General features: G+C 34.9%; 1 protein-coding gene across 1 annotated transcript; it reads left to right on the top strand.

The window, feature by feature from the left end:
* Window positions 1–2,630: 2,630 nt before the first annotated feature.
* Window positions 2,631–18,513, top strand: LOC117343074 (collagen alpha-1(IV) chain-like). Its single transcript, XM_033905363.1, has 5 exons — window positions 2,631–2,697; window positions 7,016–9,691; window positions 16,832–16,882; window positions 17,665–17,737; window positions 18,358–18,513. Exons 1-4 carry the CDS (start codon window positions 2,631–2,633, stop codon window positions 17,721–17,723), a joined length of 2,853 nt encoding a protein of 950 aa, XP_033761254.1. The 3' UTR covers window positions 17,724–17,737; window positions 18,358–18,513.

Here is an 18,513-nt window from a genome sequence, read left to right as displayed (position 1 = left end):
AAAGTCAATGTAATTATACGTTCAATATGTTAGATTTGAATAAAATATATTCATACATAAAAGTTTTTCACTATTCATTACTATTATAAGATATAAAAAAAATATCGGTATAACTTGGTTTGAAGGAATCGTTTGTATTAACTGAGGAACAAACCTGTATGGCTTTTATGAAAATCCCGAAATAGAAATACACAAATATAGATATTTTTTTATGAAGGATGACAAAGTTGTTAATCATTACTACTTAGAACGCTGCTTCCGTTTATGTTTGATTTGAAGAATTTAATGTACGAATTCAGCAATGATTGAAACTTGAGGAATCATTTTACCACATTTATTTACTTAAACTATGATATTCTGGTTCGTTATATTTAAAAACCTCTTGCATGATATCTAAATCCCAAAGAGTCGTTTTCACTTGAGCAACACATCAACATTTACATTTTACAAAAACAAAAACAGAACCAAACAAAAAATACAACAAGGAAAACGCTGTCATAGTTTTCCTTTTATCGACAGTATAAGCTAATGATATTCATGTTAAATTTGAGCATGATATGCTATACGCGGGCATGAGAGAAATACATTTGCATTTGCATGAAATTCATATAAGGGTGATACAGATTGTAAAGAGGCACACGAATAAGTCTCACCTTTAAATTTGAGTCTAGTAACAAATATAGTTGTATCAAACGCTGGATATAATTTCTGATCTCATCACTGAAGGTCATAATGTAGATGACATACAGCTAATAGAAAAGTACCCCTAAATGCATACATTTGCGAAAATTTTGCAGCATCCATTTTGTCAAAGAGCAATTACGTTCGACTGAAACCAAGGAAAGACTGTAGTATGTTTAATACCAAAAGTGACATACTTCATGTTATGACAGGATTATGAAAGTTGGAGTTTTTCTTTTTTGAAAGTAAATATATACTCAAGTAAACATAACTGTATCCCGAAGAAATCGTGTCCTGCCTCCCAGTTTGGTCTTCGAAGCGACACTTTTGATGACGTGGTTACTAAAATCTAAATTTGTCGATGTTGATTAAACATGCTTGCATACCATGGGTGCCATTTGCTGATGTTAATTATATATACTTATGTACCATGGGTGGCATTTATTGGTATTCATTACATTTACTTATGTACCGTTTATTAGTGTTAATTACATACACATATATGCCACGGGTGTCATTTGTTGGTTTTAATTACATATACTATACCATTCAATGTAAATTTACCACTGGTAGCGAATATGCTGTCTGTGGTGTGGAATCTTCTAGCAGACACGAAAATAAATATCAGCAAGGATGCTGGAATAGGAGATTCTGGTCTACTTTTTCTCGGTCAACTTCATATATACCAAATATACCATTTAAAAAACAGCCATTCATGACAACATCAATCACTTATGCATAGTATGCAGTCGTCAAAATATCCTTTGCATCATACTGCATACACCGTTGGAATAAAACCAATGAGTAATTCTACGGATGATATGTTAAGTTATACATTGTCGTCTCAGAGACGGGATGCGCTTACTATTCCGCAACACCAGGTCTAACTCCCATTTTACTTGTTCAGATGTGTCCGTGTACATCTATAGCTTGGGAATAGTTTGTCCTTGTTTTGCAGATTCTCAGAACGACTGTTTTGTTTACATATAAGGTGTTCCCTGTCTCTCATTTAACGTATTAAACGTCTGCGTGGTTCTGTCTCAGCTTCAATTAGGTTATTCACTCTGATATATAACTATCGCGATGGACTTTTTATGTACTTTATTCGCGGAGCATTAATGCCTGTGACGTCAAACGATTTGAACACAAGCTGTATTGGCTGTAAACACATTTACCATGCGGATTGTTAACGTTAACATTATTAGCTAGTGTTCTAATTTATTACACACCTGAACCATTCATCGGATACGTCCGTATAATAGAATACCACCCCAGGATGTGAATGGATTTCCCCATTTTTTTTAAAGGAAACTTATAAAAAAATATATAAACATAATATAAAAAACCTATATATGGAGACTTTGTTTCCGCCAGCAGACTCTAAGATTTAGATATGCTGCTCACGGTAATAGCCAATCACAAGTCCTTAATTAAGACATGTTTTTATAACTAATTAAAAAGGTCACCCATATTAATTAATTCTTCCCATTACTGTATACCTTGGTAATCAGTCTCGGAGCACGCCGGCGTATACGTGTTACAGACTGTGGTTACCTATAGACGATTGGGTACATCGATAATGTCAAAGGACGTGTAAATTTATTGATGAACGCCATGCTTTGCATGTGAATTAGGCAATTTCATTGAATTTATGGATAGTTAAAAAAGTTAGTTTTTTCATCAGATGACCTGAACTCCCATTTGTTGATAATTATATACAAATTTTCACTGGTGACTAATTATCGAAAAAATCAACCGCTTAATGCACTCATGATAATTCATAAAAATATCAAATTTGAGTGCTCATAGATCATACAATATGACATAAGCTGGAATTATATCTATTCCGTTTGACTCAAGTTTTTAGGGTATAATACAAGCTGATTATCGCCCGGTCCACTGTTCCCTCAGTTGTGTGGTTACGGAAGGGTCCCATCTCTGCAAACAAAATGGCGGAGGCAAAACACCTCCTGTTCTGCTTCGTATGGCTTGCTGTGGATTTATTATCAATAGATGGTAAGTACATTTTCATTATATTCTGTGTTATCTATGAATGTTTAGTTTATATTCCGAGAGAAATAGTTATTGTTTAGACTTCTGTATGCCTTTAACAATAGATCGACTCTAAAAGTTCAAACTCACACCACCATCTCCTGTTTCATCTAACGTCAATAGGTCAATTATGTACATATCTTTATCATTTATCAATGAAGTCTGCAGATTCAACGAAGACTAAATCTTGTAGGAGTTTCCTTATCAATAAAAGACAATTTTATCAATGATTTGGCTTCCATAAGGAAATATAAACTGACGGTTTTAACGAACATATGTGGCATGTTTTTCGTCCTTTTTTTGATTTATTACTATATTTTTTTTTCTGTTAACATAACTCGCATGTTATCAACCTGACCTTTAATTATATACCATTTAATTGAATACTTTATAGTATATGTATATTTCTTAACACACACAAACACACATACAGCTAGCTATACGTGTCAGTAGTTGGATAAATACAAACTTCAAAGAATTGAAAGGTACACGACATTTATTGACAGGAAATCCATTTGAAGAAACATTTCCCCTATGTCCATTACAACCATATATTTTCTTTTAACATCACCACGAAATGGTGTATATGTGTCACATACGTTTGATCAAAATTCAATCTGAGTTTCTGTAGACATATACAGTCATATTTATAATGCATCCTGTTTATTTCGAACCTTTATAATCAATCATTCTTGGAATAAATGTTGGGGTGATATTAATCATTTCTAATATAAGTTTCATGTCTACAATACTAAATGAAACATTGAGTTTAAGTAAAATTTACGGACAAAATAGCGCAGCCGAGAATATAGATTAATAGATTACTTGAAAACTCTAGGCATATGGAATACAGTTGATCTCATAGACGAAACATGTACGATTTATATAATTAACCATTGTTTTAGAGATTGCTATAAAGAGGTATTAAAAAAACGTGTATATCACTATATACTCTTATTACAAACATATCTAAAGAATAGTTCATATATATTGTTTGGCTAGTTTTTCATACATTTATTGCAGTAATAAAACCAAACTGTTCACATTACCAGACATGGATAAAAATAACACACATAGTCGCGCATGAGCGGAAATTACACTCTAACAAGATTCGAACATGAGCTTAAGCACACTAACAATGCAAAAAAAAAAAAAAAAAAAATTCTTTGTTATATATATATTTTTTTTCCATTGTTTACAATGGAGGTCTAGGACACTGAATTCCATCTTACTGGTAGTGTACCTAATGAATCTTTAGATATGATATTTCCTAAATCCCTATGTTTCAGTATGGACCTTATCTTGTGTCTTGTCGGTCATATCAGGCCTGTTAAGTTTCTTTGTACATGAAGTATAACGCCACAGTGGCGCTTGTGAAATATTACATTAAGTATGGGGCCTGTTAATATTTAACAACATAGGGTTTTTAACACGAGAAATAATTATATTAACTAAACAAATTGCGGGATATTGCTCAAGCCAGATAAAGTGGTAGTAGTATCCCGTGATACATATAACATAGTGCTTCCACACACGTGAGCCATTGAAACATGATTTTTGGGAACAAAAAAAGAACTCAGTAACGACGTCTTTATTACCTTTACAAGCAATTCATACTTAAACAATTGATGGGTTATAAAAAATTGACATGAATTGTCTCCCTTGTCACAACCCAAGTTTTCATTTTGAAAATGTGACTTAACCCGGATTAGACCTAGATTTGTATAACGGTTTATCGTCGATGAAGCGGTATACGCTTACTCTACCGGAACGCCTGATCTTATTTCTTCATTCAAATATATATACATTTGTATATATACATTTGTATTTTATGGCCTTTCTGGATTACGGTTTCGTTTTATATCGGTATTCTCTATTTTTCAGTAAGCTAATCAAAACATATGCTTTCAATTAGTTTTGATAACTAAGAGCGGCATAAATGGTCTTGGTAGGTGCATCAGCTAGCTATATAAGTGTTTATATCTAGTATTTGTTTCATAGCCAATATTATATACCTGGATTATATCATGTATGAGAACTCATATTATTAGCAGGTTTGTTTTCCTCTGAGTTATTGACAAATATCCCAAAGAAACTTTCTTCTTGCTAAGTACTTTCTGTAAACATAAACATCAGTTTATCTTTTTAAATATATCAAAATGACTTTCAGATAAATGTTGCATACATTTTAGACAATTCAACATCATCATCTATTCCGGTTTTTTTTAACGTTTCCCGTGTTCCTTCCCCAATATCAAGTTACACGAGATTACAATCGTGTAGGAAAAGCTGTAATCTTACCTCAAAATCCATAAAATATGCTCTTACTTTTACAAACAAACATATTGTAAACAAAAACAACAAAAGTTATTAGTATTCAGCAGACCCAAACAAAGAAGTAATTAGAATCACTCTCGTCAGTACTGCTAATGACATAAAGCGTCTGATCTGGTAGGCAAAGGAGAAAACGAAGAAATGGGTGAAAGAAGATGTCAAAATCTATATGAGATGGTGAAATAACGTCATTATTACGAACATACAAGGAGAATAAGCCCAGATAATTCTTAATGATATTGACAACCAGACAGTAAATAGTCTCCCACATATTCCCAATCTTAATACATTTATTCTTTATTTTTCTGAAACGTCGACATTATAAAGCACTTAACATTTGATGACGAGAATATTTTTCAGACTATGGTCAAACAAGAGATAACAGTTAGATATGCTACTTCATTTGTGAGATTCGATTAGATATACGATTAACTTTCAAAGAGAAAAGTAGGTACAAATAAAATTTGAATATTGTACAAAACGACAAATGTATATACAAAAAACAAAGGGCTTTCAGCTGATCTTTAGCATTTTTTGGAGTCAAAACAATATTTCTTAAAACATATGTCAAATTCGCAAGTCCCCTATATACCAAGAGCCAGATATAATTTTCTTTCGAGAGATACTATGTAAACTGTTCTATTACCCTATCCAGTAGCATCTTATAAGGCCTGTTAATCATTGTAGCGGAAATTAATTAATCATCAGAGCTACATTGGCCCTCCTCTGTTTTATAAACAATGCAGCTATTCATCTTAGCATGATGTTAAGTTATTTCTAGATTTCGTAAAACACGCGGTCAATGACAACTTTCTAAATACCGTATGGAAAAAAATATTTCAATATGCAATTGGCAGCCTGCCCTTCATTTCCTTCAGTATAAGATAGTGACATCTCGTTGACATTAGCTGACATCTTCTTATATACGTACAGCTTAAAGTTCAAAGGTAGCGTACTGAAATCATTTGTAATGATGAGCTCATTAGTTTTTTATCGTCTGCTCGTAAACTGTCTGTCACGGCCTCGTCCTTCTGACAACACAACACGATATAATGTTTGTGTTTGTAAGATGAACTTCCCATTAAGTACTTCACAATCGTGTCCAATTAAACGTTATACCGCTGTAAATTCACAGAACAAAATTTCACAGCGTATATACTGCAGACGTAGGTCTTTTAGCGGTTATCATATTTTAGAGCTTTTTTTGTGTTGAAAGCCTACCGCTAAATTATAATTGCGCTGATGGAGTTCTATATATCATACAACATTGCACTAATCTGTTTAGATTCAGGCATGTGCTAAATTTAGAGTGCGCCAAAATAAAATATGTTTACAATATATTTATTTTTGTTTTAGTAGATGATGTATACAGGTTGAGTATACTGCAAACACATAACTGCTAATATTTGAGGTTATTAGCATTTTGCGCTGAAAACTGCACTAGGTTATGACGCTATTTACACTTCCTATATACTATCATTAATTCATTATTACGCTAATCGGTTGAAATGTAGAAATGTGTGTCATAATTAATAAATTAAGGATTTGTTTTCACTGTTTCAATAAAGTGTGACATATACGATACATTTATATTGCAAACAGTATTAGGTTGATAATCCACTCACTAAAAGTCGTACGCACATGTGGACTAAAGAAGCCTGAGAGGGCAGAAAGGCGTAGCGGCAAAATCTTGTTTTTTTTAATAATTTTTTTTATAATATGATATATATCGATATATATTTATATGAAAACACGTCTTTTCAGGTTAATTCAGTACATTTACAATCCATCAAAATCAAATTTCATAGTATTTCTTTCCACTGCCATATCTCCGTTAGTGAGAAATTGGGATTTCAAAGATATGTCGAATTGTTATACACTAACTTTTGTTATTAATTATATCTAATCTTAGCTTAAAATTTATTGCTGTATATTTTCATCTCTTCAGCTCAACCGCCTCAAACAAACTTCGTACCACAAGGGAATCCATTTGGTAACGGACCAAATGCCTGGGATCCAAATATGTTGCGGTTTCAAAATCAATTTCCTGTGATGCCATTTAGCCAATCACCGGGTCCCGTGTCGAACTTTCAAATGGGTGGTGGAGGTAATAACATGCCAGGTCCCCCGGGTGGCAGAGGAGGGAGATCGTGGAATCCACAAATGGGATCAAATTCAATGGGGAATTTCAGAGTCCTTCCTGCAAACATGGCGGACAGTTTACGTAGCAGAGCTAGGATGTTTAGCAACCAACAATTTTCGCAGGCGAGCCCAGGTAATTTGTTACCATTCGTGGGTGCACCGCCACCTGGTGGGAACATGCAACCAGGCCAGACAGCTTTCGGTGGAGCACTGGACTTAAGTACAATGCCAAATTTCTCGGATAGATTCGGTCTCGCGTGGGGAAACGAATTGCTAAGACAGCTGTCACCACAACCAGATAGTGAAGCGCCGTCGTCTTTCGGGGGATCAGGTTCTTCACCTAACGCAAACAACAACAATGCTCAGCAGGGTGGACAGACAAGTAACCAACCGAACGGTGGACCTGGCGGATTCGGAAACATGATGCCACCGAATGGAATGATGCCTCCAAATGGCATGATGCCACCGAATGGAATGATGCCTCCAAATGGCATGATGCCGTTTCGATCTCAGAGCCCTTTCCCAGGAATACCAGATATTACTCAAATGAATCGAGGCAACCAAATAAATCCAGGGCAAAATCCAGGCGGAAGTTTTCCTGGAATGCAACCTGGACAGATGCCACCTGGTATGAATCCTGGAAATTCTAATAATGGATTTCCACAATTCGGAGGGGGAAATACAAATACAGGATCACAAAATCCTAACATTCCAGGCCAATTTCCTTCACCCTGGATGGGCTCGCAACCAAATATGTTAAATCAACAGGGAAATCAAGGAATGAATAGAAATGGCATGCCTGGTGGTAATGGAATGCCAGGAATGCCGGGTATGAATGCCATGCAAGGAATGAATGGAAATGCAGGCACAAATGGCATGCCTGGTATGCCAGGAATGAACGGAATGCCAGGAATGAATGGAATGCCAGGTATGCCTGGAATGAATGGCGGAATGCCAGGTATGCCTGGAATGAATGGCGGAATGCCAGGTATGCCTGGAATGAATGGCGGAATGCCTGGAATGAATGGTATGCCGAGTATGAATGGAAGACCAGGTATGCAGGGAATGAACGGCGGACCAGGAAATAATAATATGCCAGGAGGTGGAATGAATGGCATGCCAATGAACAATATGCAAGGAGGAAATACTATGCCATCTGGAATGAATACTATACCAGGGGCGTCAAATGGTATGTCTAGTGGAATGAATGGCATGCCAGCTGGAATGAACAATCTACCAGGTGGAATGAACAGCATGCCAGGTGGTATGAACAGCATGCCAGGTGGAATGAACAGTATGCCAGGTGGTATGAACAGCATGCCAGGTGGAATGAACAGTATGCCAGGTGGAATGAACAGTATGCCAGGTGGAATGAACAACATGCCAGGTGGAATGAACAGCATGCCAGGTGGAATGAACAACAGACTTCCAACAAACAATGGCATGTCGGGAGGAATGAATAATGGCATGCAAGGAGGAGTTATGAATGGTCCGAATGGAATGCCAGGCATGAATGGAATGCCGGGAATGAATGGAATGCCAGGAATGAATGGAATGCCAGGAATGAATGGAATGCCAGGAATGAATGGTATGCCAGGAATGAATAATATGCCTGGAATGAATGGAATATCCGGAGCTCAGAATCAAGGCAATAATCAATTTCCTGGATTTCCTAATTTCCAGGGAAATGTAGGCACAGGAAACCCTATGCCAGGTGGTGGCATGCCACCAGGAAACAATCAGCAAATGGGATTTCAGCCCCCACAAAGTCCACAACCGTTCAACCCCAGTCAATTCCAACCAGCATTTCCCGGCATGACACCACAAGGCGGACCTGGTGCTCAGAATACTATCAATAATCAAGGAGGTTCAAATGGATCCCCTTTCCCTCAGAATCCCGCATTTCCCCAAAACCCTTCTTTTCCAGCAAATGGCGGTTTGAACTCACAACAAAGCGGAAGTTCTAATCCACTAGGCAGTTCACTACAGTTTCCATTAGGAGGAACACCCAGTCAGAACCAGTTTGGCGCGGGTTTAAATGGATTGGCCGGGACTAACGCAGGGACCCCTTCCACAGCAGGCTCAGGTAATAATCCACAAGGAGAGGGTGACATGGTCACAACGATAACTGATCATGACGGACGGGTTTTATGGCGAAGTGACGGTCAAGTTACCAGAACAGAAATAATGACAGCAATCGAAAGACTCGCCAATAGTGACAATAGCTCCCCAGCTGCTGCTGCTTCTGCACTACCGTCTGGTGCTCAGTTTCTTGGTGGCAGCGTTGGGACAAGTGCTGCTTCTAACCCAGGTCTAGAATCAGGGGCCGCTAGTCAGAATGGTATCACATTTGGAACAGTAGGTTCTAATACTAATCCAATCCAAAATTTCCCATTTCAAACTTCACCAAATCAGGTTGATCCGATGAGCACAACAGTTCATAGCTTCGTGGATAACCCGAATCGACCGAATCCTTCAGCAGGTATGTCAACAGTTTAACCCGGGTAGGCAGCATGTAACTAGCAGTTACTTCTGTAATAAACTCCCTTCTAACATAAAACAACTAACTGTCAAAAGTTAAATTATATCTGCAATATTTTATGGTAAATAATTCTAGCATGATCATGGGGCTCTTTCATAGCATGCTATATTTCTGTGGCTTTATCAATAAAAGCATTCCTCCTTATATGCTTGCCAGCGAATTTCTGTCGTATTGTTAAATTATTAACACGAAAAGTGTTATTTCAAAGAATTTTGAACTGAAAGGATTCATCAATAAAAAAGAAATCTAAACCATTTACCCCGGTAAAATGAACAGAAACAGATATTTGATTCAAGTTTGACAAAGAAGTGAGTTTGTTCCTTTGTTATCAGCATGACGCGTTTTCCGTAATCGATTATAAACTATTAAAACATAATATATATGTGGTCGTTGTAACTCCCCTTAAAACAATTCAGCTATTGCTTTCGTACATAAAAGCCTGACCAGTGTATGCTATATAGAAGTAGTCAGTGCTATGCAATGCAAGTTAATTGTGAACCAAATGGTCTTGTGATTGCGATTGAGACGATATGCTGTTTTAAACCTTAATCCGATACTTAAATGTATCGTCTGTTTGTAGGAATGAATTAATATGATAATTTATAATTGTTGGTGTTTTAATGATTGGGAGGTCACATATTACACACATCTACTGTGCGTGACATCGGTATTTTTGAAGATTTTTAATGAGAAAACCTAAGTATAACTTAATATTATACGGGAAGGAAGGGGTTGTCTGTATTATTTGATTATAACTTACTGTAAACGTATATATTTTAGCGGTTATATTATTTTAGCGTTTTTTTCTCTTGAAGCATAGCGCTAAATTATGATTATGAAAATATGAGAATGCGCTAATTCTTCATTGCACTAATTTGTTATAATTTGGAAATGCGCGAAAATGTTGGTGAGCAAAAACTGATACGTTTTCAGTACATGATTTCATGTTTGGTTTTAGCACATGATTATGCATTCGTGTCATTTTTATGTATATTTAGAAACCCCCTATAAGTTTCCATTGGTGTTAATTGATGTTACTTGTAAATGAAACCGACACCTGCAGGGCACAGTTGTTCCAAAGGTGATTAGGCTAAGCAGAATTTAACAACAATTTCAAAATTCTGATCAAACGATTTGTGGTAAACGTAACTTAACAAAAAATGGTGAAACCTCAGCACTCATCATTCTCTCCGTTCCTGCCGATTTTGAGGAATGCATACATATATGTTTTGGAGTGAAGGGGAAATGAGGTTTTCACTAATCAAGTGATTTAGCTAATCACCTTATGAATACCTGGGTCTTGGTGATAATTACGAGTAGAGAGGCAAATATCACTTCACGATATTATCGAAATGTAACTATCTGATCAGGTATGGTATTCGTGATTAATTTGTGTAATTGGTTTTAAAAACTTGGTAATTTTGTTGTAGAATCTTTATTAATTGAGCTAGTTCCAGTAATTACATTAACAACTACTGTAAAAAGACTTATTTTCATGTGCAACTAATTTTCGCGTATTTCGCGGACGATTTAAATTCGCGAAAATTAATTGCCGCGAAATAGATTGAAACACAGGTAAAGAAGGCAGTTGATGACTGAAAATCGCGAAATTAAATCGTCGCGAAAATATCGTTAGGACATTAAAATGCCAAATTAAGTAGCCGGGAAAATAAGCTGGTTTACCTTTAAGTGCAAAGAAGTGTTTGTCCTCAACTCTTTAAAATATGACTTTTTCTGTACTATAAACCAATGTTTTAGACAGAGACTGCTTATTGTGGTCACTATTACAGCTCAATATAAGATCTATGATATTTCCTTACAAAAACAATCGTTTGTTTTGATTATTATTTAAATTGTTGTAATTGGTAAGTTATTATCATCGGTACGTTAATAATGAGTTGTCGGGAAACAATAGTCACTATCACCTTAATTACGACTATGATAGCGGAAAAAAATCAATGTAAGGTGTTTTTTATAATATTTTATTCACCAGTAGAGTTGTTCCCCTGAAAACTTTCATTTGAATATATATCTTAGATTCTACGAATTTTAGAAATAAAAAATTGAAATAACTTCAAATTGTGATTTAGATCTAATAGAATTAATTTGGGGTCTGTATTTGAGACACCTAATACCCTAACGTTTCCTCCTGTCATCAGTGGAACCAAGCTGGTGTGTAGCCCGTCTAAACCAAGAAGTTGGTATGGTGTCGCATGCTAATGAAGGTATTCTGATCCTGAACCAAGCGTACTGCTTGTAAATGTCATGTAAACGATGTGTTATGGATATATATTTTCATGACAGCCCAGAATACAAACTGAGACTTATTTAACTCATCAAGAGATACATGACCTATATGAAGCTGACGTTTAGGGGAGTGGGTGGGAGTGGGAGTTTGGTGTAGAAACAAGAATAGTAATATACTGTAAACGTGGTTATATTCGCGGGGGTTAATTTCACAATTTCGATATGTAAACTATATGCGTGAGGTGATTTTCACGATCGATCCATCCATTTGAAGTTCGAGAAAATTTCCTCTACGCGTATTATTTCGATATCAGTTTGCACTGATATCGAAATAATACGCGTGGAGGAAATTTTCGCGATCGAAAGGACCCCGTGTAATTAACGTAAAAAATGCCTACGCTTACAGTAAAGTACCTTTAATCAAGTAAGCTATAACGTATCAACCATTAAAATTGATGGTTTTCTAATATTTTATCACTGACGTTTGCGGAGAGGGGGAGAGTAATAGGGACCAATATTGATCTATGCCTAACAAAAATATACAATGTGTACATTTGAATCCCTTGGTAACCTACCATGGTATTGGTGTGGAAATGATATTCGAATATGCCGTAAACGGTCAAAGAACTCGTGTTTTACTTCATATCATTGATTCATTAACACCGTTCTGATACCGATTCGCCTAAAACAATTGGAGGCAACTGTTTTGGTAACAAGTCGAGCTCTTGTATTTGCCATGTTTCTGGCATTACACTGGACATGGTTTCTTTAAATCACCACCCGCGTTAGATGGCATTGAATAGTTACAAACATTACACCTTGACTTTCTCCATGCACATCTCCGTGGAAGTAGCTTATCTGCTGCTTCTGAAACAATGACAAAATATCATTATACATTAACATTCAGGCAGATTTTGAAGGACTTCTCTGTTTTACCAATAGTGAAATGTTGGCAAGGTTGAAATGGCTGGTTCGTATTGTGAAAAGAACATGTTCAAGGAATATTTCACCTTATTACTACAGGCATAAAATATAGCATGTAAACAAGGCGTCCAAACAGTACAAACTGTATATGCTCTGTACAATGTATCCTTTACAACAGTATGTGTAATGACCGTGGCTTTAGAAAGTGTGTTTATGCTTGCTACTTCGTATGCGTTTCCGTATTATACATTTTATTATAGATACATCGTACCAAAAATTCTGGTGTTTTATCCATAGACTGAAGGTGTTAGCTATTTGGCAAAGTTGTGATTTTTCTATGCATCTCTAAAAATCGTTTAATTCTGTGTGAGTAATTAAACATGCAATATCATATTATTGTCTTTCAACCCTTAAATAAGCATTGTGCATTACATTATTACAATCAAATAAAAGCTGCTTACTTCCTCACCGACTCAGTATATTTGTCATACATGTTCATACTTTCGATGAATTTGTTGATTTGTTTCTTCAAGAGCATTGTCCCGATATTCGGCAGTAAATAAGAGCTATTACTACATATAGACAATCATAAACATGGATGGATGTAAATCAGAAAATGTTACTTTTCTCAAGAAGATGCATTGGAACAAATAGAATAAAGGAATGTCAAAGTAAGATATAAAAAGTGTTATTTTAAAAATCTGGAATTCCTCAAATGCAAAATGTTGCGGATAACTTTCGTCTAATTTTACCTAGAATCGTCATTTAGAAAAAAAAGTCAAATATTTACAGTACACCGTAAAATACTTTTTAGGGTGTATCAATTATAAATATATATAATTAAATGTTTTAAATAGTAGTGTAGTACGGGGTGTTATCGTTGGGCATAGATAAAATGCGGATACCTTGTACTATCAGCTATGCTTGTGACTGATTTCTTCTGTGGAACGGAGTATCAAAAATATATATCTTATGCAAGACAATTGATTACTACTTTGTATGTAAGCGTATACACGCACATGGGTAAATGCAGCTTCATTTCATTACATTTATATCCGATATGGATAAACTCTGAGAGACACATTCTCATAACGCACACCAACCTTAAACAAGTAGTACACAATAAGCGAGGTAAATCTGTCTCTGATAGAATTTGGAATCATCCATATGTATGTTTATATTTGTATTTTTCTTCGGGCTTTATCAATTGTGACATTTTAACGGGTTTTACGCATAGATATGTATAAATGATTGACAACATGTTGTCGGTTACATCATCTGTGTGCAATAGACCCCGTGAAATGACCTAAACAACGGTGTTATATATATGTACACATACTACCACGAGTAAAAAAAACAACTATATTTTGTCAGATAATATTTCACAGTTTACAAAGACATGTATGATTGAACAGGGCCATGCACGACTTCGATATTCATCATTGCTAAAAATACTTCCTTAACCTGCAAAAACACATGCTTTCCAGCAAAAACGAGTAACGTATGTAGGACAATGGCAGTTCGTTGACACAATAGACTAACACTGCATACCATCATTACGACTTCTCTCGCCATGTCACCATTGGCCACGATAGTCAGCTAATGAGTTTCATATCTTAGACAAATATTTTCAGTAAAAGAGACGAGATTTTTTTTTTATAATGAATAAATAATGAATACATAAACGGAGTTATTTGTTATTTGCGGCTAGTAACCGACTCAAAGGGAAAATGATGTACCTGTAGCTAAAGGGAGATAACTAGTGTGGCTGTATATGAATAAAACAATAACACACGTGTCAGATTTGTAATATACAATCAAATTTCTTTGTTCATATATCTTACCCACGGATCGACAAAATTAAAAGACATTACATACTCTTCCGCAAATGATACATATATTAATGTCATATTGTATTTTTTCGTAAAGTTGAAATTAAAATATTTTGAAATACCACGTAATGATTTTTTTTAAAACTTCTTTTTTTTGCATTTTATCAATCGAAATATATAAAACTGACTGAAAATGAAATTGCATATTTTTGCCTGTTTGTTGTTTTTGTTGTTGGGTTTTGAATTTATTTATTGTTTGTTTGTTTTTTGTTTTATGTTGTTTTATTTTATTTTATTTTATCTATTTTTTTTTGCCTTTTTTTCTCTCTGTTTTGTTGGGTTTTTTTAGGAAGGGGGGATGGGGGAGGGGGGGGGGGGGTATGTATGAAACAAACGAACTGCAAATGTTAGTGAACAATGTATTAAATCAATAGATCATTATCACTGTGACATGGCTTTTTGTTTCATCTTAGCTTCTAACGTAATCGACAGTATATTGATTTTACGTAGTTCAACTCAAGAGCGATATCTGTTATCTTCACTAACAGTAAGTCTTGCTTATAAAACACTGGCAAAATATTGAGTATATTGAGGAAAATATTCTCTGACTAAAACATGTCATTATATAAGTAAAGAATCCCTTTGTTAAAACAAAAGACGTTTATGACGTTCTCAATACCACCCACACGTTTCTTTATATATAATAGGGGGTCATGCGTGCGTTTACTTAATGTGGTTTTAATCATTTATTGTTAATCTGAAAAATAACCCGGCAACAAGAAATCCTGTCAACACGACCACGTCAACAGGATGAACCATAAACTTACATGAAAACTAGGAGGAACACCTATCAATCAGCCCCTTATACTCCGCAGTGGTAAAACACATGAAACTATTTTTAACTCGATTCTTGTACATTACATTTCAATATGGCTGTTAAAGGTACAAAGAAATAAATGTATATTGTTGTTCTGATCATTTGGAACAACAATGTTACATCAGCCGGAATGTGGTAGGCACAAAAGGAATGCGTAGAAGAAAAAACTATAAACAACGAACTGATTATAGTGACAGTCCAGTCAATACTTATGGAATAATAAGAGGCTTAATAGCACATCCAAACACTATTTCAGACATGATTTAGAATAAGACGTTGCTCCACCTAAAATGTGCCTAACTTATTGAGGAGATAATATTTCGGTTTTTTTTTCGGGGTGAGTTGGGGATGTCCCTACAGAAAAACTTGAATATATTTGAATTGATATGAATAAACTATTAAAATGACACAATGTGTATTTTATTTACGAGGCCTTGATAGACAATTTCTCGAACTGTGATTATTAATATAGAAATACTTTGTTTTCGATTAAGGTTTTTATGGGTTTTTTTAATGATCTTTAGAGGTTTTTTTTTAAAATTATTTCTAATGCTTTTTAATGTTTTTGAATGTATTTTTAATGATTTTAATGTGTTTTAATGTTTGTAATGCTCATGTGTACATGTACATGGTAGTCGCATGTCTGAATAACTTAAAATACTACCATAACCATGTATAGCCGGAGTAAGTAGATTAACATGGATTATTGTACTTGGAAAAAGTGGGAAAATGTTAAGAATATTTAGTTAACTTTGGATACAGGTAACTAACGTCCAGTGCCAATCAAAATAAACAAACAGTATTGTTTATAATTGTTTATAATTGTTTATAACCGTGATGCTTAATGCCGCTTTAACAGCTTGCATCTAATACAATTATTAACGATTACAAAAGAACTGACAATGTTTTAAAAATCTCCCCAGTAAGTAAGGGGAATGACTTTAATGCCATCATATCATTATATACAAAAAGATTACTGCATATTATTATTGTCTCCCAAGAAAGCATTGATAGATAAAAATTATAAAACTAATGTTTATAAATGTTCATTTTTATTAAGCATTCACTTCAAAACATATATAGTATTATAATATAATATGCTATGTTTTGATTATATGTAATGGCAGGACATTTGTAATTTCGGACATGCTTTAGTCATTGTATATTGTAGTGAGATAGTACAATACAATGTTATTGTAGGGTCACGAGGCGGTTTGTTTGAACAGTTCCTGTCCGGAGGAGGCGGACAAGGTATTTTTCTCATTCATGATGTATATATATGATGTAATAACTATCGGCATATCTAACACAGTCCTGTGTTCAAGATGTATGGGTGTGGGTTTTGAGGGATGATGTACATTCATATTTGTCTAAATATGATATCGTGGAACTGATTCTAACTCTATAGTGCTACCTCACTGAAGCATACTGTCGAAGACACCCAGCAGGACACCTCACTCGGTCACATTATGCTGACAACGGGACAACAGGCAAATTAGTCTTCCCACTCCTTAAAAGTTGAGCGTTAAGTATGAGGGAAACATTAGGAAGGAGACCGTTGGTTAGAAAAGATGATATCCCAAATTTAGTCGCATCTTATGATCATGCAATGGGGGCAAACAGGTACAATTCTTACCCCCTATCTGCAAAGTTGTTGTTTTTATAGGAACAATTGACATTCATTGTTATGCTTTCTCTAACCCATCGATGATCATTTTTATTTGTAGGCATCATGTATGAACTATTTAAGAAATAAATGTTTTCGATCTGAGGTATTGGATTTTTTTTCTTTTCTCTTTTCTTTATTATTTATGCTTATTTTATATTTTTCTGTATCCAGCATCCAGAACGTTCCTTATGCTATGAAGTGTATTCCTCTTTATATAGCTGTTTTTGTTGTTTTGTTTGTTTGTTTGTTTTGTTTTGTTTTTTGTTTTGTTTTTTGGTTTGTTTTAGTTCTTTTTTGTTTTTTGGGTTTTTTTGGGGTTTTTTTTTAAAAATTTTTTTTTTTAAATTACATCAATCTTTTGTAGGTCAGCAGAATAACAACGCTGGCAGTGGAACAGGGAACCGGAATCCATTCAGTCTATAGACCGTCCGTTATAGGTAAGATCTCGACTATTCAAAGGGAGCTAACTCCATATTGTTTCCCATTTTATCTTATTCTATTTTTTTCCTAGTTTTAATCCCCTTATAATAAACTGTCTACAGTTCCTTTCTGTGTTTAATCCCCTTATCTACAGTTCCTTCAAAGTATTTGGTATTTCATCTAGGTATACCCAAATTCTATAAATTGGCAGTTATTCAAATGTAATGCTGTGATTTTCATTCATAAAAAAATTGCTGTCATCCGGAAAAATCTTAACCACCTATTTTTATCTTATGGTAGGCGGTGTGTTATTAGATTAAAGAACCAAAATTTACCTAACAGGAAAAGCAAGAAGGCATCCATCTCAGATACATTACTTCCTATCGTATTTTGATACATATCTTATTTGCTGAGAAAATATAAACAAACAAATATAAGAATGATGATAATGAATTGATACCATTCGTAAATAGTAAACTATCTAAAGCGTTATGATCTACATGTAAGATAATGGAATGACAACAAAAATAACATAACAGTTCATTAATACTCGACACCAAATAGCAATTTTATTGACGGGTTTAATTTGCATACGTCATCATCAATACATGTTTTACTCTCTGTTTTGTCCAAATAGAGAGAAGATGGTGACAGAGAGTTATCACACGGCCGGCCTTGACCTTTAATCTTGGTCCCGATTCCGACATGTTGTTATGATTTTGTCTATATGTTACCTGTTGTTTGGCATGGTTCTGTATATTGGTGAATAATAAAACAAATAACCGTCCGTGTT

Source organism: Pecten maximus, chromosome 2 (genome assembly GCF_902652985.1).
Source record: "Pecten maximus chromosome 2, xPecMax1.1, whole genome shotgun sequence".
NCBI lineage: Eukaryota > Metazoa > Mollusca > Bivalvia > Pectinida > Pectinidae > Pecten > Pecten maximus.
Note: the sequence above shows the minus strand (reverse complement) of the source record. Positions and strands in the feature narration are given on the sequence as shown.